The sequence below is a fragment of the Saimiri boliviensis genome, chromosome 16 (genome assembly GCF_048565385.1).
Source record: "Saimiri boliviensis isolate mSaiBol1 chromosome 16, mSaiBol1.pri, whole genome shotgun sequence".
NCBI classification, from domain to species: Eukaryota; Metazoa; Chordata; class Mammalia; order Primates; family Cebidae; genus Saimiri; species Saimiri boliviensis.
The window spans coordinates 58,161,528-58,186,713 of record NC_133464.1 but is presented as its reverse complement, the minus strand read 5'-3'; the positions used below and the strand labels follow the sequence as shown (position 1 = coordinate 58,186,713).

General features: G+C 47.5%; 1 protein-coding gene across 2 annotated transcripts in view; it reads right to left on the bottom strand.

The window, feature by feature from the left end:
- TMEM272 (transmembrane protein 272) overlaps nt 1-25,186 on the bottom strand; it is a 92,504-nt gene that overhangs the window by 3,844 nt on the left and 63,474 nt on the right. The window contains exons 2-4 of one of the 2 annotated variants that reach the window (XM_039473344.2): nt 21,444-21,524; nt 9,916-9,975; nt 5,074-5,156 (exon numbers count right to left, since the gene is read on the bottom strand). In XM_039473344.2, the coding sequence (XP_039329278.1) occupies nt 5,074-5,156; nt 9,916-9,975; nt 21,444-21,501 (201 nt within the window). In that variant the 5' untranslated portion in view covers nt 21,502-21,524. Of the gene's footprint in view, nt 1-433; nt 5,157-9,915; nt 9,976-21,443; nt 21,525-25,186 lie in introns of those variants that run through there. The other variant, XM_074387658.1, reaches the window with a different exon arrangement.

Here is a 25,186-nt window from a genome sequence, read left to right as displayed (position 1 = left end):
GCCACGGCAGGGTGTTGGGGGCAGGGAAAGAGAGAGAGGAAGGTGTTATGAAAAGTGCACACGCCAGTTAGAAATGCCACCAAGCAGCGACATTTAATTTGAAGAATGAGAATTAACACTGGCAAGAATGAAGGCATAAATTCATTGCCAGCATCCTCAGTGGTGCTTTCCTTTTAGATGTGTGAGTTGGTTTGGACAAGATGTTAGCTGGGGTGACTTATCTCTGCATCAAGGTTCAGACCGACTCTCCCCTGTATTGTGCTAGCACATTTGCACCCACACATAATGTAAAAAGGATTCCTGGTCCACATGCTAGAGGACCTTGAAATAGATCCCTCTGTCTTGGGAGGAACCAGACTTCTCCCTGGTACTTCCAGACCATGTAATGAGCCTGGCTGAATCCCTCCCCACCCCAGCCCCGCCCAGCCTGCTCTCCCTTTTCTTGGACCACTCCTCATCTCAGGCATCTGGAATTCCCAAGTGGGGTTGTGGATTGAGAGTGCTGTCCCTCTTGTCCTCGTACATCTTTCAAGTCAGGAGCACAGACCCTTGTCCTTTAAGTGATACTCTTGGGGACAAAGACCATCTGGGCCACTGGTAGATGGTCCCTGACTCCAACCAGACACTTATTTGAAATTGTGCTCCCAGTTGTTTACACAGGACACCACAACCCACCCGACTCTAACTGGCCACAGGTGCCTCTGGAAATGCAGTGGCAGAAGAACACAGGTTGTCTCCCCATCTTCTGTGCCTAGCGACTTGATCTGTGAATTTTTGAAAGCCTGGCCTGTCATTTGCTCTCTCTGGCTTCCCAGGTGGCCTGCCTCTCCCAAGGCCAAGCTCATGGCACCCCTAACCCTGTAGAGCAGGGCATTACAGAGAATCCTTGGGTGACGGAGGATGTGGCCGACTGGCAGAGACAGGGAGAGATTCTGAGCTTGAGAGAAATGGAAGGGCAAGTGGGAGCCAAGAGATGCAGCTAGCTGGGCTCCAAACTGTGCAGAGAAGCAAGGATAGAATCAAGAGAGACAGAGAGACGGGAACAGCGAGCCCCAAGCCATGCCTTCGGGTGGGTGATGACTCCAGGTTTAGACGTGCTCCTTGTAAAATTCTGGATGGAAATGCAGGGGACAGTGGCCCATGGAGGGCAGAGTCAGAGCCTGGAGGTGAACAGAGAGGTGAGAACTCCCGGCAGAGATCTGGGAGTTACCCCTGGGGAGGTGATAGTGACTCTGGGAATGGATGTGGTACTAAAGCAGACCACAGTGCTGGGCAAATGCTCAACATACATTATCTCAATGAATTCTCCCAGCCTGCGGTGAGAGGTACTAAATAAACACCTGCGCAGGACCAAAACTAGAGCCATGGCACCAAAATGTCAACAGGGATTTTCTTTGGGTGGTGAAATTTACAGAGGATTTTGATTTTCTTCTTTGTGCTTATCTGCATTCTTTGATTTTCCACAGTGGAGAGTTATTACTTACGGAAAGATAACAAAACCTAAGGAAAGTGGTTAGTTCAATGCTTGGTATGTGTGATCTTTAACGTCTATTCTAGCCTGGGGCTGCGAATCATCCCTGTTGCCCAGATGAGGAAACTAAGGCTCAGAGAAGTTAAGTCACTTCACTCAGATCCACAGTGAGTAAGAGAATGAGAAGGGCAGTGGTCCACGCCTCTCTGACCACTGTCTACATCACAGTACACTGATGTTGAAATCGGAGGAAATTAAGTTGGAGGGGTCTCTCCTAAGACTTTCAGCCTGGCTGGGAGGCAGAATATCTCCGCAAGAAAAGGAAAGTAAGGTGTTAGGCGAGTTCAGAGAGCCACCCACCATAGAGCTGACTCATCCAGGGAGGGCTTCCTGGAAGAGGGGGCATATTTTGGACCCCTATGCACAAGGAGAGGTGTGAGGGTCCTCCTCTGAAGAACAGTGGTGTGACAAAGGTAAAGCATGGTGGGTTTAGGGTAGGGAAAAAGCCAACAGACTGCAGTACTTGGCTGATGGTAGCTGTGTGCTTGGGCAAGCCGAGGTTGGACACCAGCTCTGCCGTTTCCTCACCGTAAGCTGGAACTGAGAATCCAGCTCAAGCTTCCGTCACTCAGATGCATTTCCCTTCCTTGCAGGGACCCGTTCCTTGGAGGAATTTCCCCCGCTACCTGCCGCATGTCCACAGATCTGGCTGCCCTCCCAGGACTGGTTCCTGGCTACAGTGATGCCAGGAGAAAGGAACCAGCCCTAGGAGAGCTGTGTGGCAAGTGGGTCCCACTGCCCAGGCTTTCTGGAGCCACCTGACCCCATTCTCTCCCCCTATCCTTTGAAGGTGTGAGTTCTTCCAATCAATTACCTCTTAAGTTAGCCAGAGTTGATTTTTTTTGTCCCTTACAAAGAATCCTTCCTGAAGCAAGTACCTGCCTCAAAGGGGCATGGTGAGGACTGAATGAGCTCCAAATGAGGGCAGAGCTGTCAGGATGGCACCAGCAAAAAGCATGTGCTCACTAGGGGTAGCAATTACCACTAAGAAGGGTGCTGTGGGAAGATGAGGGGGAGCGCAGGGTAGGCGATGGTCACTGATTCCATATTTTGGAAACTCTCTTTAACACAACCTTCAGTAACAAACACATTTTATGTCAAGTCCTAGTAACAGGACAGCTGCGTGTCCTCGTTGGCTTAGAGAAGTCCTGGTGTACATTGTTGTTCTGGCACGATGATCATTAGAGCCCCCTTTGTAATCTCCAAAGTGTCCCAGTTAGGGTATAAATTATATGGTCAATGCTCCCAAACACACACATGTCCATACGTAAGTATCACACACTGCTTAACTTACTAAGCACTCTAACTTTCTATTTTATTTTTTAAATAGTGGGTCACAACCTACTTAATTCATTTTTTAATCTTCTAGTGGGTCATGACCCTCGGTTCTTTTTGAAAGCTTCAGGAAATGTCAGCTCACATCTCTTCAAGTTTCTCTTCATAGAATGCAATACTGTGAAGCTATCTGATGCATTTCACTAAGGATGTTGGGACCACACAGGTAGGGTCTGTGGTTGAATACAAACCATCCTCATCATAGGTAAACTTCTGCCTCTGGGGACTCTAACCCTGTTTGCTGCTGCTCTAATGGTTATGGACTCGCTGTATATTATCTTGCCATCATGAGCACAAAAATTTAATTTGGCTTCAAACGGTTTTAAATTGCCAGGGATAAAAATCAATGCTGCTTATTAGGGCCTTAGTTTGTTCATTAAAATAAATTACCTTTGGGTCCTGGGCTGGCCTTCAGAAAGGAAAAGTCCGCTGTTATTAGGAGGAGCAGACCCCATGGACAATAATAGCTCTAAAGGAAAGCTCCGCTCGGCAGCCTGACGTTGAGGGAGTCGAGTGAGAACGGGAGGGCAGAGGTAATTACTGCTGGAAATGTTGCCCTTGTTTTGAGCATCTCTATGGCACTCAAACCATCAGAGCCTTTCCTTAACACTGTGGGGGCCATGGGGAAAATGTGGCCCCGCTGAGCCAGGCCCCTTTGTGTTTCCTTGGAACTGAACAGAGTCCCAGGTAGATCCCACGGGATGTTGCAATGAGGACGATCACGTGTATTTGTACATTTTAGGACACTGCCCACCAGGCGGCGGTCAGGAGATGGGGGCTTTTAACAGCAAGGTAATCTCAGACACAAAAGCCTCCAAAGGTTTGCCCCAAACTGACACAAGAACAGAAAACCAAATACCGCATGTTCTTACTCATAAGTGGGTGTTGAACAATGAGAACACATGGACACAGGAAGGGGAACATCATGCACCGGGGCCTGTTGGGGGTGGGGGGCTAGCGGAGGGATAGCAGAGGGTGGGGAAATAGGGGGAGGAATAGCATTAGGAGAAATACCTAATGCAGATGATGGGGTGATGGATGCAGCAAACCATCATGGTATGTGTATACGTATGTAACAAACCTGCACGTTCGTTACGTGGACCCCAGAACTTAAAGTATAATTTAAATAAATAAACAAATAACAAAGGTTTGCCCCAAATCAGACGTCTCCCAAGACAGAGTTGAGCTTGTGGCTACTGATTGCATATGAGAACTGCAATTTTTAAGACATTCCTTTGATGTCTTAGATCAACAGCGTGACCAGCACCACTGGCCAGGCTCTCTCGAAGGATCCCGGCACCAGAAGGCAGCTGGCAAAGAAACCTGACAGTGCGTCCGAATGAAAGTCCACATTTGGCACTCTTGACACAGTTTTCTCATGTTACTGCTTTGTTTTTATGAAACCATCTGGGAAAATGAATGCTCGTGTTTGCTGGCTCTGATACAGGAAGTGGTGAGGTGGGTTTGGAAGGCTGGGAAGAGTTATTGATAGCCGGAGGCTGATCTAAGCTTCTCTTGGTAGGTGTAACATTTCTGTGGGCCAGAGATCTTGAAAACAACTGCAGGCTATGCACACCCCTGATATTTCTTCTTCAGTTGCTTTTCCTGTTTAAACAAATGTCAATACAGCCCAGGAGCAGATCAATTACATAAGCTTGAAAGTCACAGAGAAGGACTCCCACCCCAGACACGAGAATACTTGAACAGTTGATTGATAACTGCAGCCAATTAATCCTATGTTAGTCAATTGAGAACTAGGTGGTATAGTTAAAAGCAGAAATCAGAACTGCTAAATCAAGCATATTTTAACCAAATACAAATGCTGCCCTCAACAAGAAGCTCCCCCTCCCCCGCAAAAAGCAGTAACAGTACAAAGAAAGGCCATGATTTCATTGGCTGAATTCAGTGGTATAACTGTCAGTCAGGGACTCCACTGCATCAGCTCTTGCCAGACGAAAGCCACAGCTTAGTACACTGAACTCAATAGCAGGAAGGAAGCTCTTGCAAAGAGGCACGGCCCTGGGTAAACGCCCTGCATCTGGAAAAATCTGTGTCTCCGGAGCCAGCCCCACCACTTCAGCAACCATGCTTAGAGGGAAGTTATTCTGGCTCCCCTGCGAGGAGCAAGGAAGTAACAGATGCATTCTAGGATGCCTGTGAGTTAAATTTCTACAAGGGCTACGAACAACAGATAAAAGATACTTTACCTTTAAGGTACCGACGATGCCACCCACTAGCAAATATAAAGGAATGAGGGGCTGTATGGGGCAGTCCTCCAAAAACTTCATTCCTACATAGGGCAAACAGAGGAAGATTGAGAGAAAGACATTCAAGAGCACAAAGCCCAGTTTTGAAAATGAGTGGAACACCTTCAAAAGCCAAAATGTTCATCATGCAAACCATATGCTTGTAGGATCTGCTCAGCCCCACCAGTCATCTGATCCTCAGGACGCTCAGTGGCTTGACGCCACAGAACTGGCTATCACAGCGGAGTGGTGATAAATCCTCCCGCAGGCAAGGCAAGGAGCAGGTGTCACTGCACCTTTTTTCTGGGTATTAACTGGCTATGGGTTGCACTCTGCTCGTCTGAAAAGCCAGTGTATACGAACTCAAGTTTTCAAGGATTCAGGATTCAATGTACAGTTTCCTTGATATGCTTAAAATAAGATTCAATTTAGGAGTCACATTTCCAAAATGTGACTCTGTGTGAATGAGGGTCTCATCTACTCTGCTTCCAGGGGCCAGGTGGCAGGTGGCAGGGAGGAGCTGCTCTTCCTCCTTGTGCAGCGAGCCCTCTGCTGTGTTAGACACAGTCACCATATGATCACCATTGACCATGTCACTGGCTGGACCCCACACTGGGAAACATGTGTGAACTCATATATTCTTAGCAACCAGATGCAGAGTACTAACAAGCCAGCCTGCCCAGACGTCTACCTTTTCTTAATGGTAATTTTTCTCCCCAAAGCAATGCTCTGTCTACCTTTCTCAGGTCTTTGTTCTCTAGACCCATTATTAACTGATGATATGGTGTGTCTATTTAAAATATAAAGAAGAAATGCCCATTTCCCTCAGCGACCAGTCTGGCTCAAATGACCAGGCTCCAGATAGATTCTAACACACACCTTTGCTGTGGGAGACACTGACTGCCCAGCATGTGCCTCCCACATTGCCCACCTCCCTTCCTGGGTAGCAAGACAGTCTGACCAATTCTGACCAGTGGGCCATGGGACACTTTGAGGCCAAAGCATTTACTTATTTATTATTTTTGAGAGAGAGTCTCGCGGTGTTGCCCAGGCTGGAGTGCAATGGCATGATTCAGTCGTAATTCACTGCAGCCTCAACCTCCCGGGCTCAAGCGATCCTCCCACCTCAGCCTCCTGAGTATCTGGGATCACAAGGATGTGCCACCATGCACAGCTAATTCTTTTTTTTCTTGTATGGAAGGGGAATTCACTATGTTGCCCAGGTTGGTCTCAAACTCCTGGGCTCAAGTGATCCTCCTGCCTGGGCCTCCCAAAGGGTGGGATTACAGGCATGAGCCACTGTGCCCAGCCCAGGCCAAAGCATTTAAAAACTGATACATGATTTGTTGTTTGCTTCCTCTACTTTGACCACCTGGAAGCCATGGGTGGAGATGGCTAGTTCTCAAGGTTGAAGCAGCTTGGAGTATTATGTCATTACACGGCCTGGGAAGTCCCCATGCCCCTGACCCATGATAGAATTTGCATAAGCAAGAAATAAGCCCCTATAGTGTCAAGCCACTGTGATTCCAGGGTTCATTTGTGACCACAGTACAGTTAAGTTCCCCTGACTAATACATTTGTCAGAAGAGTCCAAGGAAAAGAATTCTTACTGTAGAACCAAAGCCTCCTGTTTAAATGACATTTAGACTTTAGCTTTGATTTGACATTTTATTTCCCACGAGTGCCTTGATACTTAAGCAGAGGGAGTGAGCCATTTTTCTATGACTACACCATATCCCATTGACATGAACAAAATTTTCTAGGTATACAAGAGCCATAAATTCAGGCCCAAAACAGAGCTTAGTGAAATATACACGTTGATCCAATCATCAACCAGCAGAGGCTTGTCTTTTAGTTATCTCTGATGTTTAGCCGAATTCGTTATTAAATGAAAATATTTTCCAAGTCTCAACACAGGCTTTTCACACAAACACCTTTAAGTACTTGGTGCCAAATCTGTTGGACATGCACTGCCTTTCAATTCAAAGGCCAGCTGTGAAATGAACATTGAGTAATGGTTTCGGTATCTGCTCATTCCCAGTGAATAAAAACAGCTGCTGTTCACAGGAGAGTCAATCAGTGCACGGATGGCTTAAAACGATCCTAATAAATGTAATAAGAGCCATCTTTCCCCCTGTGTTCTCACGTACTGCTTAGGACCTCCTTTACCTCGAGATTTTCTTTCTTGTCTGACCTGCAGTATCACAATTACTGCCTTTGCCTTTAGATCTCTCCCTAGTTCAGATAACAACTACCAGATGTAGCGATTTTTAAAATATTTGTTATTGTGATAAAATATCTCAACAAAAGTTGCCATTTTAACCATTTTTAAGTGTACAGTTCATCGGCATAATTACGTGCATCATGCTATGCAACTATCGCCACTATCTATTTCCAAAATGTTTCCATCATCCAAACACAAACTCTATAACTAATATTGCTCTATAAACATTAACACTCCAAACACCCTTTCTACAGTGGATGTGGTGATTTTAATATAATAGCCATGGGAACTGGCTTGTAGGGTCTTGTCACTTTTATGCAGCCTTATTGGTGGATGAATTGTTGCAGTTAAGTTCATTTGAACGATAACTGGGCGGGCACCGTGGCTCATGCCTGTGATCCCAGCACTTTGGGAGGTCGAGGTGGACAGATCACTTGAGGGCAGGAGTTCAAGACCAGCCTGGCCAACATGGTGAAACCCCATCTCTACTAAAAATACATAAATTAGCCAGGCGTGGTGGTGGGCGCCTGAAATCCCAGCTACTAGGGAGGCTGAGGCATGAGAATTGCTTGAGCCTGAAAGGCGGAGCTTGTGGTGAGCCAAGATTACTCCACTGCACTCCAGCCTGGGCAACAGGAGACCCTGTCTCTAAAGAAAAGAAAAGAAGCTGGGCACGGTGGCTCAAGCCTGTAATCCCAGCACTTTGGGAGGCTGAGGCGGGTGGATCACGAGGTCGAGAGATCGAGACCATCCTGGTCAACATGGTGAAACCCCCGTCTCTACTAAAAATACAAAAAACTAGCTGGGCATGGTGGCGCGTGTCTGTAATCCCAGCTACTCAGGAGGCTGAGGCAGGAGAATTGCCTGAACCCAGGAGGCGGAGGTTGCGGTGAGCCGAGATCGTGCCATTGCACTCCAGCCTGGGTAACAAGAGCGAAACTCCGTCTCAAAAAAAAAAAAAAAAAAAAAAAGACAAAAAAAAAGAAAAAAAGAAAGAAAAAAAGAAAAGAAAAGAAAAGAAAACTAACCACATGGTCCAAAGGCTGGGGTTCTCTTACCTTACAGATTTGCATAGAACGCCCTCTGGAGGGTATGCCCAACTTCCTAAGCAGGATATGCCTAACATCTTGTGAACTCTGCTTGGAAGAACAGAGCCACATGGTAAATGTTAATTTTTGAATTGCACTATAAGCATCATAGCACCAGGGCCTGCTGAAGTGATTGCATTGTTCACTCTTACACTAAATGGCCCCAGACTACTTGGCTGTTTTAGTTCTCTGCAAACCTTAAAATCTTCTTTTTTATTTCTTGTCAGGCTGTCAGCTTTCATGACTTATAGATCTAAGGATACTGTTTTTCTTTCCATTTTTAGTATTGTGGCTTTTGGCAGGGGTGGTAGGGTGAAACTTACATAACAAATAAACCATTTTAAAGTGAATAACTCAGTGACATTTAGTGGATTCACAATGTTGTGCAACTACCACTTCTATCCAGTTCAAAAACATTTTCATCACCTTGGAAGGAAGCCTCCTACCCATTAAGCAATCAGGGTACCGGGTGTTTCGTTGTTTTGCAATAATTCCTATGCCCTTTTACTTTATGCTTCAATATGCTGTGAGCTTGGACCTAGAACTCTGGGCCTGCTGAGCTTCTTTTTTGGAGGGGGTTGGGGGAAAGACCGTGTCTCACTCTTGATGCCCAGGCCGGAAGTACAGTGGCATGATCATCTCACCTCAGTCTCCCGAGTAGCTGGGATTACAGGTATATGCCACCATGCCCAGCTAATTTTTAAGTCAAGACTTGCATTTTTTTGGTAGAGACAAGGTCTCACTATGTTGCCCAGGCTAGTCTCAAACTCCCGAGCTCAAGTGATCGGCCCACCTCAGCCCCACTAAATGCTGGGATTACAGGCGTGAGCCCCCGTGCCTGGCCATGCGAGGCTTCTAGGTAAATAGGGGTAGCTACGTTTTGTACACAGGGCTCAGGGGATCCCATTAGCAATGTTCAGGAGCATAAGATTAATTTCACTGACACATGATAACGATTTTTAGCTACTCAAGGAGCTTCCCCTATCCTGCCCCTCTCCCCACTTCTGCAAGATATCACACTTCTGGGTTATGAGGTTTAGTACGCACAATTTATGGAAATATTTACTCATTCATTCAGCAAAAAACATGTATAGAGTGCCCACACATCACCTAGCGCCAGCTGCACTTTTTGTATGGCTCGCAACCTGCTTCCACAAGGGAACACAGGAACAGGGAAGGGACTCTGGGAAACCTCTAGTCCAGTCACTTCCAAACTTGGGCTAGAGGGATCAGAAGCATCTGGGGATAGATTTCTAAAAGCAGGAGTCTGTCCTCACCCAGACACATTGTATCGATATCTCCCAGGGTGAGCCCCAGGAATGCATATTTTAAAATGTTCCCCAAGTCATTTTGAGATGGCACATAGGTGTCTGGGAATCACCGGGCTGGCCAGTTCTTAAACACATACTTAATGTTTAAAGATTACATGCCGTGTGCCCATGCCCCAACCTGGCTGACCTGTGGCGTCCAGTAGCTCGGCAGGCAGCTTACCTATGAAGGCCATGGACAGCGGCAGAGCCAGGAAAGCGCAGAGCACAAAAACGAAGCAGGCTGCAAGGAGAAGAAGGGGCAGGCACTGGATTAGAAACACACAGACCCTGGCATTCCCTCTTCACTGCAGTTTCTTAAGCATCCTGTGAAACCTGACCTTCTCTCCAGTGGCAAGTCAGCAGACAGGAGGAGAAGGTCGCAGCTCGCCTGGGGCTCCCACATGGTGGATGCAAGCCAAGACCTGCATTTCTCAGAGAGCTCAACATCTCTCGTCATCACTCTGCCAATGCCAAGGCCCAGATTTCCTGCAGGCCCTCTCCAAGCCTGACAGCTTATAGAAAAGGAGTTTATAAACTGCCACTGTGCCCGTGCCAGGGTGCAAGAAGCTGCTGGCATCCACTGAGCCAGGCAGGATCCACCCTGTGCTTCCTGGGTGCCTGTACCCAGGGCAGATGGTTCTTCTCTTCCCTGGATAAAATTCACTGACAACTCACTTTATCACTTAAAGTATTTGCTTCACAAAATTGTTTTCCCTTGCCATTCATTTGGTTATCTATTCCATATCATCATTTGGTTATCTATTCCTATCATCTATTCCATTCATTTGGTTATCTATTCCATATCATGACATTAGGTGGCCTCCTAAAACTTCTTGCTGACACACAGTATAATAGAGCTTTGAACTGGTTTGGGGTTTTTCTTTCTGCTCATGCCAATTCCACTTTTAGACCTTGGGAAAGAACAGAGGAATGGGGCTACACAGCCTTGGGTCAAAATCCTGGCCCTGTCACTCATTGGCCATGTGGCTTTGGGCAAATTCGTTGACCATCTTGAAGCCCTGTTTTCCTCTTCTGTAAAACGTGAGGACTTCAGTGTATGGCAACTTTGATGATTAGGCAATTACTTTCCTGCTTTGCTTCTTGGTTTCCTCATCTGTTAAATAGACTGCAGATATAGGTTTTCCTTGGCCAGCATGTTTTTGGAAAGTATTAATTTGAATGCCTCTTGGGTAGGTCTACCCTCTAGTTCCCTCTTTCAAACTCTTGACAGCATCACATGTCTGGGTTTTCCGCTGAGTCCTGACAGCAGAGAGAGCATCTCCGAGTGAGTGTCATGGTAGCCTCTGCAATGTCTCCTCCTTCCTCTCCAGGTCATCACCTCAATTATTTTCGGGTACCCCCACTTCCCGACCTCCCTGTTCTCCTGTGCCGTTTATGTGCCCTGGCAAAAGCGGACCCCACCCTGGCCTTGGAAAAGGGCATGAAGTTTTACCCTCAATTAACCCACAGAGTCCCACTCACTGGATATGTTATTAGTGGATGGGCTCATGACTTATACTGGGAGATTGACTGAGAGTCAGGAAAAATCTTTCTCACTTTTCTGACAGAACTTCCAGAAACAAGGTTTCTCCCTCCCTAGCTACTGGTGAGGAATTGAATCACTCTGGGGGTGGTTGGCAGCCTTCTTGCCAACATGAGGGGAAGCCAGCCTATGAATGAGGCCAATGTCCTGGGAGGCGAGAGGAGAGGTAAAAAGAAAGTGGGTCCTCAGTGACATTCGTCACTCATGGAATCACACCACCCTTGATGCTAAACTACTTCTGGACTTGCCATTTACAGGCGCCAATAAATGCCCTTTGATACTTAAGCCAGCTTGAGTTGAGGTTTCTATATTTGTACAGAGCCCTCTGTACCTGGCTTAATCTGCAAGGTCCTTTGCAGTTTTGAATCGTCAAAGATCTGGGATTTATCTGGGAAACTGTCTTCTCTAGAGGAGGAGATCTAAGGCTGCAAGGGCCTCCAGCTGGGAGCCTCACGTGCACACTACCAGATGCCAGCTCTGATCTTGCTACCCACAGTGAGCAGGGTGCACAGGGCTGGGTGCTGCCCCTCTCTTAAAGAGACCCCAGAAGTTGCCCTCCATGACCATCTTGACCTTCACCTCCAGGAAATGTTGATGGGGACAGGCATGCAGAGTGATTTGCCCCAATTTCTACTCCTCCCCTCAAACCACCCCTGAGTTGACTCTAATGCTATCGCCAGAGCCAGCTTCACAGGCGTGCGACTTAACTACCCCATGCTTGGGTAGACCCAGCATCTGGTTTGATACTATTCTGTTGCCATCTTGAAATTCTAAATAAATTTCTCTCAAAATTGTGTATTGTAAGTGAAGCTGGACAGGATGGTGAGGCATACGTGTGAACAGAGGGGCCTGTGAAATGCTTGTGCAGGCTGCTCTTCACCGCCAATATTCACATTTAACTCCGCGAGACTCAGAGCCAATACAAGAAAAGCGTGTTGTGTCTTCAACTGAGTAAGCAGGGGGCTGACTGTCCTGAGAAGATATAATCCCATTTGAGCCAGAACTTGCTTCAGATGCAGACAGAAGGCAATGATGTTCTAAGAAACAGGAACCACCAAGGAACCCCACCAGCCCCTTTCTGACCCCTAAATTAGTATATCTTTTCCTCTCAGACCTTCTTCACCCATCCATGAGCAGAAGGCGGAGAATATGGGTAGAATGTGCCCGTATCAAGAAGCAAAATGAAGAGCTGTTAGTTTTGTGCATGTTTCCAATGTTCTGGTAAAAACAAAATACGTACGAGAACTATGAAACACAAGTTGTGTCATTTCAGTGACTCAGCATATAGTTAAACGCTCTTACAGTTGCCTTTAAAATGGGTGCATACGATATTAAGATAAATGGTAAAATACTAATAATAATTTTTTTATTAAATGGTAAAATACTAATAATTAATACTAATAATTTAATATACTAATTAAAAATTTTGATTTCCCCCTACTTAAAAATGACATTAAATAGCAAATAAAAAGGCCAAAAGAGAGGCTTCAGAAGAAAGGGAAAAGCTTTTTCTATTTTAGTCCGTTGAATGGTGCTTTTTTCTTGCCTTTTGAGCAAGGTGCTTTGCATTTTTGTTTTGCTCCGGGGTCCTGCTGGTCACGGGTGACACAGTGCTGCTGGCAGGTGTGGTGAGTTAGAGAGAATTTCAGTTAATCTAGCCACATCTGTTTTAATTCTCAGAGTGGGGGTCCAGGAAGAAATATCTTGCTGGCAAAGGATAGAAAGTCAGGGGTTGATGAATCCTATTCTATATTTCTGACCTTGGAGCTTGTTACCGGGATGATAAAAAGTGATCGGCATCCCGGAAAATCTTTCCCTGTGCTGCAAGCGTGAGGCAGATGGTGCCACCTGGCCACATATATAATCCAGGTGGTCAGTGACACAAAGAAATGGAGCAGTCCCCAGGGAGGCACCTGCCACCCAAGCTTCCTGCTGAAGGGTGGCAGAATATGTCGCCCCAAACTATGCAGCTATGGCATAAGGGTTATTTTGATCTAAAGGCACATTAAAAATAACAGATGGAAGACGGGTGCCCTGACCCTCTTTTTCTCCTTCTTGAAAGTGGGAAATCAAAGCCTCACAAAGAGGATATCCTCCCCATACCAGAGGAAGGCACCATTATTATCATCAAGGATGGGACACTGAGACCAAGAGAATTCTGTACAAACAGATTTTGTCAAAATCACTCTTGTGTTCCCTTAGCCTTCCCACATAGTTTGCCTACTTTTCTACAGTTGCCTCTCTTTGTTCAGCCCAGTATAAAAGCTGTTTTGCTGTTTCTTTGGGTTTCCGCTCCTTACAAAGGCTCTTGCGTCATGTAAACCTTGTACTAAATTAGTGTGCTTCTCTCCTGTTTGTCTTAAGTGAGTTTAATTCTCAGGCCCAGCTGAAGAGCCCTAAGAGTGGAGAGCTAAGATGTTACCTCCCCTTCACTACCTCCCAGCAGGGCTGAGAGAGATGGCCCGGGTCAGAACCTTCTCAATGACCACCTGGAGGAGGCTGTAAAGACTCATCACCTGCAGCCAGGACACCTGAATCCCAGCCCACTCCACTCCTCATGACCTGCAGCATGGACTGCAGGACTCTTAACCTTTGAGGTTTCAGTGTCCTCACTGCACACATGAGCACGATTACAAGACTTTCCTAACAGACTTGTCAAAATCATCAAATGGCATAATCCGTGTAGAGCACTAGACGCAGGGTCTGCCACATAACAAACATGGCTAAATGCTGGCCATTCTCATTACTGTTATTATTTTCCCTTCCTGATGGAAAGAGACTCAGGCTTCCCCTTTATTTCAGCCCCCACTTCAGAATCAAATGGAGAATCAAGAAAACAACAGGTGAGGTGTACACTGTGGTTCTCATGGTCTCTGGGCAGAGATGGGACTGTTCTACATCTCAGCTCCCAGGTGGGTGCCACCTTACTCCCTGGCCGTTCTCAGGCTGCGCCCTGGCTTCATCCAGTGGTCTGCTTCTCTGGATCACCTCTCCACTGAGGCTCACTCTCACTCACCGCACCTCCGAGCCGTGACTCTCAGGTTCTCACTGGCTGCTCTAGATCTCACAAACCAGGATCAGTACAAACAGTGCCTGGAAATCTGTATTTAAAAGCAACTTCCACCCTGACACGGTTGCTCACACCTGTATTTCCAGCATTTGGGGAGGCTGAGGCAGGTGGATCTCTTGAGCCCAGAAGTTTGAGACCAGCCTGGGCAACATGTCAAAACCCCGTCTCTACAAATAATACAAAAATTAGCCATGCATGATGGCGCACCTGTAGTCCTAGCTACTGGGGAGGCTGGCTGAGATGGGAGAATTGCTCAAACCCAGGAGTGCAAGGCTGCAGTGAGCTGTGATCCTGCCTCTGCACTCCAGCCTGGGCAACATGCAAGACCCCAACTAAATAAAATAAAATAAAAGCAACTCCCAGGTGATCGTGAAGTAGCCATGTTTCTGTAAGCTAGCTGGAAATCTTCAGGGGCTTCCTAGAGCCTGTCTGCTCAGGGTGGTGTGAGGTGCTGGGGCTGGGCTGGGTAGTAGGATCCACTGGGATGGAGTCATCAGTAGTTACCAGCATGAGGGTTTCTTTACAGTTGGTCCTAATAAGGACACCCAGGCCACAGTCAGGAATCAGGGAACCCCACTCTTGCCTGATCCCTTTGCCTCCTGGAGGATCTGGTTACCCAGTCCTCGTTGTTTGGCGCTCTCTGGAACAGAGGCTGAGCTTCCTGGTGATGTTGCTGTTGCCATGGCAGCGGCTAGACAGCAGTGCCCACCGCTAGTTCAAACTGCTCTGTCTTCTGGTCTATTAAGCACCAATTCCAAAGCAACTCAGAGCGCCACATTCTGGCTTCTGATAACATGAGAGTCTCCATCTAGAAAGTCAGTTTGAAAGAGATGAGTGAAAAAAACTCATCAACTTGAGGGTCCCAAAGGAGAAAGCAATCCAAAATTAGAGCCATAGTAGGAGGATATTAGAATCAAAATGTTGGTATCAAGTCATTCTTCATGCCAAGAACACAGATAAACTGATTCCTGACTTACTGAAGGTTGGGAAAAGACAGAACATTGGGAAGGGTGCCCTCCTCAGGACGGCTTTTGTGTTGCTGGCTCCGTATCCTTACTCCCCTCCGGCGGTGCCTTTCAGGGTGGGCTGCTCTCTTGAGGGCTGATTGCTGGGCCCGTGATTGTCGGAGGGAGCGACCCGGTAGCAAGTGTTAAAGATACACTGCCATCCAGCTGTCAGTCAAAACAGGAGAGTAGCCAGGAGAATTCAATGCATTTTTATATGGGTAATCTTGGTAGGGAAGTGGATCGCTTTTGGTCAGTTCTCAAGGATCTCCACAGTCTGTTTCCTATGAATAGCAAGTATTTAACATATCCCCAGATCTTTTGCTTAGATAGTTTAGTGCAGAAACTGAGACCAGGACCCAGCAGTTTTTCTCTGCAACACCACCCTCTGGCGTTCCACTGAGCTATCAACTACCCAGAAGGCAACGGGCAGAGAGTGCAGGAAGAGAAACGCCAACGAAACTCCTCTTTCCAAACTGCCCTCTCCACCTCCCCGTATCATAACGGTGCCCAAACCCCAGTCACCCGGACCACTTCTGCCCTCTCCTGGTGTGTTCAGTCATTCTGTCTCTGCCTCATGTTTCCACTTACCCCTCTTCCCCAGCCCCGCACCAGCACTCTGCATTGACAAAGCCACCCACTAATCCCCACAGGTCACAGACAATAGTAATTTGCATGAGGGGGTATTTTTTTTTTTTTTAGCACCTAATCCACTCTGAACAGAGATGAACTTCTTTATAGATATTCAGCTATTCATTCTTGCATTTGACCAAGGTTTGGGCAGATGTAAAGTAAGTATGAGAAGCCTCCGCAATGCGGACTTCACGACCGCTTAAGGGAGATGAGATGTGCACCCAAGGGACAGTACAAACCAGTGTGTGGGAGGAAACAGCAGGGGCAGCGCACGAAGCAGTGAGGAAGCCTGGAGGAGGAAAGAGTCCCCAGGAAATCAAGGAGGGCCTCAAGGAGGAGGTGATGTTGGCACTGGGTATTGATGCATGGGTAGGATTTTGACGGGCTGAGTTGTAGGGAGATGGCTTTTCAGTCTAAGGAAAAAATCTAGAGGAAACAAAAGATTTGAGGGCCACAGACACTCAGAGTGGTTTGAGGGAGTGGCAAATCATGAAATGGAGCTGAGTGTCTGTCATCCATCGTAACAGGAGAGATCAGATGGAAACTAGATACTGAGAAGAGAGGGTGTTTCTGTTTTGCATAAGGGCATTTTGATTTTATTAGGAAGATAAAGAGAGTTGTGGGATTTGGAACTGGAAAGTGGCCTAATCAAAGCTGAACCTTTGGAGAAAATGGGGACTCAAGGGGGTGTCTCGGGGGGTGGAGAGACCAGCGAAGTGGCTGTTGCGTACCTCAGCCTGGAGAGCAATTGCAAGGCTCGGCAGGGCCTTGAGCGCCCTCTAGATGTGGGAATGAAGCGAAGAAGGGGTAAAGACGGACAGACGTGCTGTGCTCGGGTGACAAGAATGCTAGAGGCATCACAGAAATGCGAGGGACAGAAAGAGGAGGGGCTTTGGGGAAAGGATGTGTTCAGTTCAGAATTCACCGCATTTGATGTGCCAGGGGAATGAACTGCAGTATGGCATTCCAGAGCTCCAGGAGTTTCTAAAACCACCTCCACTGACTGCTTTCGAGATTTTCAGCTGTTCGTGTAACAGGACAAGTTAGTAAGAAATATCGGGCCCTTCCACAAATATTGATATTGCCATCTATTTCTCTGATCCCTGAAAAGAGAAGGCAACTTTGTGCTTCTAGAAGCCCACTGAGAGCAATTCTATGGGATTGCCCAAATTAAAAGGGATGCAGGGAAGTCCCCCAAAGAGGAGGAGCCACAAAGGGGCGGGGCGTCCCCCAAAGAGAAGGAGCGACAAAGGGTTGGGGGGGCTGCTGAGGATGGAACCTGGGATTGGTGGCCCCTTACCTGCAGTGTTCAAAAGGAATTGCTACTAGAAGTACCTACATAGGTGGCACCAGGTCACCAGGCTCGTAAATAGCCCGACATCTCAAGCTTGACTCCGGTGCTGGCCGGATAGCAAGGACACAGCATGCTGCTCTGTGGTTTGTGCAGAGAAGAGAGGGCCTGTGTGAGGCTATGGGGCTGAATGAAGGTTGGAAATCCTCTCACTTGGAAGAAGGGCATACTTTTCTTCCAACGAAAGCACTGTCTACTCCTAAGCTGTGTCCTGGAAGCTACCACTGCCAGGGGCCACCTTCGCAACATGGCACAAAGGGTCTGTAGAGGTCATAATGGAGTGCCACAGAGCAGAGCACACCCTGCCCCAGACCCCAAAAGAAGAAAACGTGACTCCCCCCTCTCCAACTCCAACACTCGAATTCTTGTGTGACCCGCAAAGCCCAGGACTGATTTTCCTGCTACTCTGGCAAGTAGGAGCTTGGAGTCAGATTAATTTTATTTAGAGAGGAAGAAGTTTTAAAGTTTTGAAAGTACATTAAAAATAAAATAATGTGCTATTTCTCCTGGCCAGAATTGTAGAGTAAAATCTGCCACTCTCTGTTTAGTATGTGGAGTGGCGTAAATTTCTCTCATAGCTCGGGGGCTGCAAACACCACCTAGTGTGATGGTTCCCTCATCCAGGCCTGAGCAGAAGGTCTTACTCCTGGTGGCCGCCTTGAGCATGCACTTTGCCGGGCCCAACTCTGCTGCTGTCTCTGAGTGAAGAGGACTTCCCCTTCCCGGGACCCCCTGACAGGTGCAATGACCTAGGTTCACTGCACTTGTCTGTTTCATTGAGTTATTCTGTGAGGGCTGGAAGCTGCTGCACACACTGCACATGTATTCATCAAGATTTCACTGCTGCCCAGTGATGAAAGTCACCCTCTAGGGTGGCAGCAGGCCACAGAGAAGCAAATGTTCCGCAGCAGAGAGCCTGACAGAGAGAGAGTGCCAGATGGAGAGGCTGAGAGGCAGGGCTGCATGGTGGCCCAGGAGAGCTCCAAAGCTCCCCCAGGTGGCTTGCTGGGGTGTGAGGGCTCGGAGGACACACTGCTCCCTGGATAGATGCCCAGATGAGCAGGCCACTCCTCTGAGGCCGCCACCACTTAGCAAACTCCACATGTAGATAGGGACAGCACCAACCAATCTAAGGGGATATCTGGAGAGTGTTCTTAAAGCATAACATAAAATAAAAATAAAACTTTCATTCTCTAATTACAAAAGTATGTAGCTTTATAGGAAACGTGGAAAATACAGAAGACCAGACAGAAGAAAATTTAGAAGTCACTTGAAAGGAAAACACTATGGCATATGGATTTGCATCTATGCCCTGTTTCACCAGGTCTGACATCAGGTCATGGAGGCCAATTTTTTCCAGCCTAAAAAGACATATTAATTATGGAAATTCATAAACATTCATACAAATACAGAGAGTAATAGAGCAAACATTCAGAGTCTTGCCACTCAGGTCTCCATCTGCATGCTTTTTAAATTTTTAAATTTTTTAGTTGGAAATAATCCCAATGTGCATTTCCTGGGGATAGGGATATTCTCTTATTAATATACTACGTTAGGACAGTTGTGGCTTCTTACGTTGACACAGTGTTTTAATCTGCCATCCATATTCCAGTGTTGATGACCTAATAAAGTCCTTGGCTCCAATCTAGGGTGACATGTTGCATTTTGTTGTCGTATCTCCTTTGCTTGCTGTGGTTTGAATGTGTCCCCCCGAAGTTTATGTGTTGGAAACTCAATCCCCAGTGCAAAAATGTTGGGAGGACAACTAAATGCGAGGTGATCAGGCCATGGGAGCAGAGTGAATGGGGCCATGCCTCACTGGGGCAGGTTCATTATAAAAGGGGGAGTTGAGCCTTTTTCTCTCGCCCACGTGCTGCCTTCCTCCATGGGATGACACGAGAAGGCCCTTCCCAGCTGCTGGCCTCTCAGTCTTGGACTTCTCAGCTCCCAGAATGGTGAGCAAACCAATTTCTGCTCATTATAAATGACTTAGTCTGTGGTATTCTGTTATAGCAGCACAAAATGGATTAGAGACTTCTGTCAAAGCTAGAACATTCTCACCGCCTTTTCTGTTTTCTAGCATGTTGACATTTTTGAAGAATACAGTCCTCTCTGCTTCTTTTAAATAGAACATTCCTCACCTTGTATTTGACAGATGTTCCCTTGTGTTTGGATTACAGCCGGGCATTCTTGGCTGGATTACTGCATTGGTGACAGGCACCTGTCCCTCACTGGTAATGTTCATTTTAAACCCCAAACTGTGGTCTACTTTCTCCACTGTATGATGACTATTCTATTCCTCCCCTGCAACCAATATACTTCTTGTCATCAAAATTTCCTCTTAGATTTAGTGGCTATTGATAATTCTTGCCTGATCCAACCTTTATCTGAGGGGGCGGGTGGGAGGAAGTAGACATCTAGGCAAAGAAACACATATTGGAAGGCCCAGGGAGAGAACAGAAGCTGGTGTTTTTAGGGAGCCTAAAATGTTTTTGTCTGGCTGGATTTTCCAGAGCGAGAAGGGAAGAAGAAGGAGTGATTCAAGAGGTAAACGGGGGCCCGATCACAAAGGGTTTCACAGGAGAGCAGAAGCTCTGGTTTTCTTCTCAGGAATGGGGAGTCACTGTGCAGTGAAGGACTCCCCAGAGGATGTGCTGAGGGGGCAGGCAAGAGGCAGTGAGAACAGTCAGGAGGCCTTGCCACTGTGCTGGCTGAAGACAGAGTTATTCATAAAACAAGGGCAGAAACCTCAGCAATCAAGGAGGCCGTCATTAGGCCAAGGTTGGCTGAAACCTTGACCTGCAGATTTACAGTGCAGCCAGGAAACATCTCTTTTTCTGGGAAACCCTGAGCGTAACATTTCCTCTCTTGCCAACCTGGTGTTGCCATCAGCACTTCTGTTGCATAAACAGGTAGGGCATGTGTTGGGGGAGGTGGTGGTAGTTAATTTCCCGATGATCTAGAGCTACAATATAGCCGGTGGCGTCTCTTTTCCCTGCCCCCGTCAAACTATGAGCTTTCATCCTGCAGAGCATGAGAGGCCCTGGCCCGAGGCTCCAGCACCACTGTCCCACTCTGTGGGGACAGCAGTAGGTGTGCTCCAGGGGTGAAGGGGGTGGCCCTCAGAGATGTCTTTGGGAGTGAAATGACAGGGCTGTGCCTCAGGAGAATGAGGTGGGCACTGGGCCCACTGGTGAATAGAGAAGGTCAGTTGTATCTGGGAGCTGGCACTTCACTCATTCATCTGCTTAGTCAGCCAGTACATATTTATTGAGCTCCTACTGTGTGTCAGGCACTGCGGGAGGTGCTGGCGTGCAGCAGTGCAGAAAACATCATGGGAGGAGAGGCGGGAGGTGTGTGCTAGGACATGGTAAATGCAGGTAAGGAAGGGTACCAGCCTGTCCGTCAGCCCCTTGTTCTGCTGATCCTCCACCTTAGTCTGTCTCCACCCACTGGCTGCTGCCGCCTGATCCTAGTATCTGGAGATGAATTGCTTAAGGCTTCCCAGAATGTTCCCTTTATTCATGTTCTATCTGTAACAGTTAGACCACACATTTCACCATGATGTAAAACCTTTCATGCCAGGGACCCCCAAGGCTTGGGATCTGATTTGGGGATCTACTTTTGGGATAGTCTAAATACAAGAGAGACTGGGCCTTCTGTAATGTGGTCCAGCCCTTCTGGACACAAAGGACCCCAGCAGGTGATGGCGGGAGAAAGTCCAACTTGGTAAGGAGACAGGCTGAGGCAGGAGTAAGGGAAAACTACCCAGGTCCAAAGCGTCACATTGCCCTGCCACGTTGCCCCGCATGGCTGCCATTATACCTTGGTTGTATCAGTGACTCCATTCACACACGTATTTTTTGAACACATATTACACAGAAAACACACACAGTGAACTATGGAAAGCTAAAGATGAATAGGTAAGGAATGGAAGGAGAAGTGAGCCAACCGAGGGCCAGACACTGTCTTCCCAGCCCTACTATCCCAGGGCCACCCTGAATCAAGCGCAGCCCACCCATGTGACCCACTCCAGCTTTAGCTCATCGTGTCATCCCAGAGCCCTCGGTCCTACAAAACCAGGGCATTTCTCAGAGCTGTGACTCACCATTGCTGGCGATTTTGGAAATGCACTGATGACAGGCTTTCTCCAGACCTCCTGGCATTGTTCTTGCTCGCTCTTCAAGTTCTGAGGATCAAAAATAACTCATTAGAAAGGATGCTGGAAGGATTTACTCAGCACCAATAACCGACCCCCTCTGTGCATGTCGGTGGTGGCCCAGTCAGCTCGGGGGGCCTGGGTGCCAGTGTCGGTGCTGCTCTTCCTGCAGGTGTGGCCTTGTTTGTGGTTAGCGGGGCTGAGAAAAAGACCCTCGATTCCACAGGTGAGGGAACCAAGCTCAGAGAAGTTAAAGAGGCTTGCCCAGTGATACCAGCCAGGAAGACACAGACTGGAGGGGGAGATGGTAATAGCTCTCACTTGCTGAGCAATGGCTGCAGCTAGGCGTTGTATTAACTCTTTAAATAGGTCATCTCATATTTAATCCCACAACAATCCAATCTAGGAAGTGTTATTGACTCCGTTTTACAGATGGCATCTTAGATACCCAGAGAGCTTAAGATTCATCCTGAGGGGCCAGGCACGGTGGCTCACGCCTGTAATCCCAGCACTTTGGGAGGCCGAGGCGGGTGGATCACGAGGTCAAGAGATTGAAACCATTTTGGTCAATATGGTGAAACCCCGTCTCTACTAAAGATACAAAAACTTAGCTGGGCATGGTGGTGCGTGCCTGTAATCCCAGCTACTCAGGAGGCTGAGGCAGGAGAATTGCCTGAACCCAGGAGGCGGAGGTTGCGGTGAGCCGAGAACACGCCATTGCACTCCAACCTGGGTAACAAGAGCAAAACTCCATCTCAAAAAAAAAAAAAAAAAAAAGATTCACCCTGAGACCAGAGCTGGCAACTGGCAGAGCCCAAACTTGATCCAGGTATGGACCCAGGTACAGAGCAAGAGCCCTCACTTCCCAGCATAGCTGCTGCACCCTCCCAGGGCCCGAGCAGGAAGGGAGCCATGGGCTTGACCAGAGCATCCTGGGCTGAGACCCGAGCAGCCTGGAGTACTACCCCAGCTCCCCTGTGGACCTGCTGTGGTCTGAGCAAGCTTGTTGACACTGTGAGAAAGGGCTTTCCTTCCTTGGAAGAAATAGCCATAAACATTTTAAATCCACCAAAAAACTCCAGCTCATCAAGACAGCAAATTTTCCTCGCCAGTGAAATGAGGTAGCCCTGTAAAGTCACTCCAGCCCCAGCATGGGCCTCCAGGCAGGAGCCACACGGCCCACAGCTTCTCTCTGCAGCTGATCCACAGCTAATGCACAGGGTGATTTAGCTGAGATCCAGGGTTTCTATTCCCCATCACTGGGGTTCTACGACATGCCATGCTCAGAACCCGGCTTTGTGTCAGCAGGACCTTTACAGCAGGAGGCAGTGTGACCAGAGTCAGTTCCCAACCAGAGGCACGTCACCAGCACCCTGCCAAGATCCACATTGTTAGCTCATTTAGTCTCCCCAGTTCTTCCAGAGGCAGGTACGTCCCATCTCACAGAGAAAACCAAGATTCGGATCAATTTGTTTGCTCAAAGTCACCCAGCTAGTAAGTGGTAGAATTGGGGTTTGAAATGAGGCCTCCATGACTCTATCTGAAACCTGGACTTTATGCCTTCAAAGCCCACAATCTCTCCACTTCACCCCAGAGCAAGAATACAGAAAAAACCTGGAAAGGAAAGGGTTCCCAAAGTGAGTCAGGGACTAAGCCAGGAGATCACGGTGCCTTCCGGGTCAGATCTGTTATGCCTGAGCCTATTTAACTAGGCAAAGATTCTTATCCCCATTTTACAGATGAAGAAACTGAGGGTCAGAAAAGTGAAGAACTCACCCAAGATCACACAGCCAGATTGGGATCCAGGTGTCTTGAGATCTGCCAAACTTGAGGTGCCTACTCTCTGTTAACCAGAACCGACTTTGACAGTTTTGACTGCAGTGAGATAATGGGACAGAGTGGCAGGGCTGAGCACCCAAGATTTTCTGACCCCTCCTCCAATCCCTGAGAATCCCAAATGCAGTGCTTGGGATTCCAGGGTCCCTCTGCTGTTTCTGCCTCCTGACACAGCCTCCCTGCCCACTCTTCTCCTGGAAGCAGCTGTGGGGGATGCAAGTGACTCTTTGTCTCCCTGGCACACAGTAGTCTTCAGTATGTTTAATGAATAATTCCATGAATTACTATTCAAATATCTCTTCCCAGGCTCCATTTTCCCCCACAATGTCCTTGCAAAAACTATGGCTGTGGTGTCCTTACACACAGAAAATCAGGAGCACTGCAGCCCTGGGTAACCACAGCCTCCTGCCCTTGACTCGGCATTCTACCCACCAAGGTGAAATTAGGCCTAATTCTCTGGCCTAATGGGGTTTGCCAGGTGCACATCCTTCTGTTAAACAGCGAGTAGGCCCCAAGCCGTGGACAAATGTCTACTGTATGGATTACAGATTTCCTGTTGATGTCCACACTTCATGAGGTTGATTGCCACAGGGGCATCACAGAAGCTAGGCAACTTAAAACCCTGCCTGAGGGCCGGGCTCAAGCATGTAATCCCAGCACTTTGGGAGTCCGAGGTGGGTGGATCATGAGGTCAAGAGATCGAGACCATCCTGGTCAACATGGTGAAACCCCATCTCTACTAAAAATGCAAAAAAAAAAAAAATTAGCTGGGCATGGTGGCACATGCCTGTAATCCCAGCTACTCAGGAGGCTGAGGCAGGAGAATTGCCTGAACCCAGGAGGCAGAGGTTGCAGTGAGCCAAGATCACGCCATTGCACTCCAGCCTGGGCAACAAGAGCGAAACTCCGCCTCAAAAAAAAAAAAAAAACCTGCCTGAAAAACAGTCCTCCTGAACGCAATGATTAGCTCAGTTGTCTAAAGGGACCACAGCCCATCAAGCCCCCTAAAGGCCTGGAAGGTCAGTCCCTTTCTTCACTCTTCTTAGGGAAAACAGAGGTGTGCTTCATGTCACAGGGAGGGTGTGTACTTTACATCTTCCAGCCACGAACCAAAGCATTTTCCTCCTGCATCACAGAAGGGATAGAACAGAGGGAGGAGAAATATGAGCCACCTCTTTACACTTCCATGGTGGAGTTGCCACTGTTTTATAAAACTTCCTTCGAAGTATGCTGAATGGTTTCTATCAGTGCCTATAAACCGAGACACTCCAGTCTTCAAATCCACAGCAGCTTTGCAGAAACCATCTGTGTCACATTATAACAACACATTTCTATCTTGGGCCATTCACAGGGGTGAGAGGCACACACTTTAGTCTATGAATCCTGAAGAACAATGTTCTACCACAAAAAATAATATAGGGCTGCATATACATTTTTTTTAATTCAAATGTTCTAAATTGACTGATCTTTTTAACTGCAAATAAGGGTAGAAACATCAATTTTAAAAACAACGATATCTTTATTGATAATGTCAGACCAAATGAGGTGGCAGCCAATAGAACACACCGACACAAGGCGCAGGTATTAGATTCATTTTATAAATGAGGCGACTCTTATTCCTTCAAGCTTGTTATTTTCATAAACTGGCAAGATGGATGAGAACTAAAAAAAGAATGCTATGTTATTAATTCTATAGCACCTTAAAGAATGTTCCCTAAGAGACAGGTAGCAGTGGCAGCAGAACTCAGCTTTGGTACCCACCCAGAAAAGGAAGATGGAATTCCCAGGCCGAGATCATATTACCCAAATGCCGGCTGACAAACTTTGCATATTGTGTTCAACTTCCCTTACAAGGA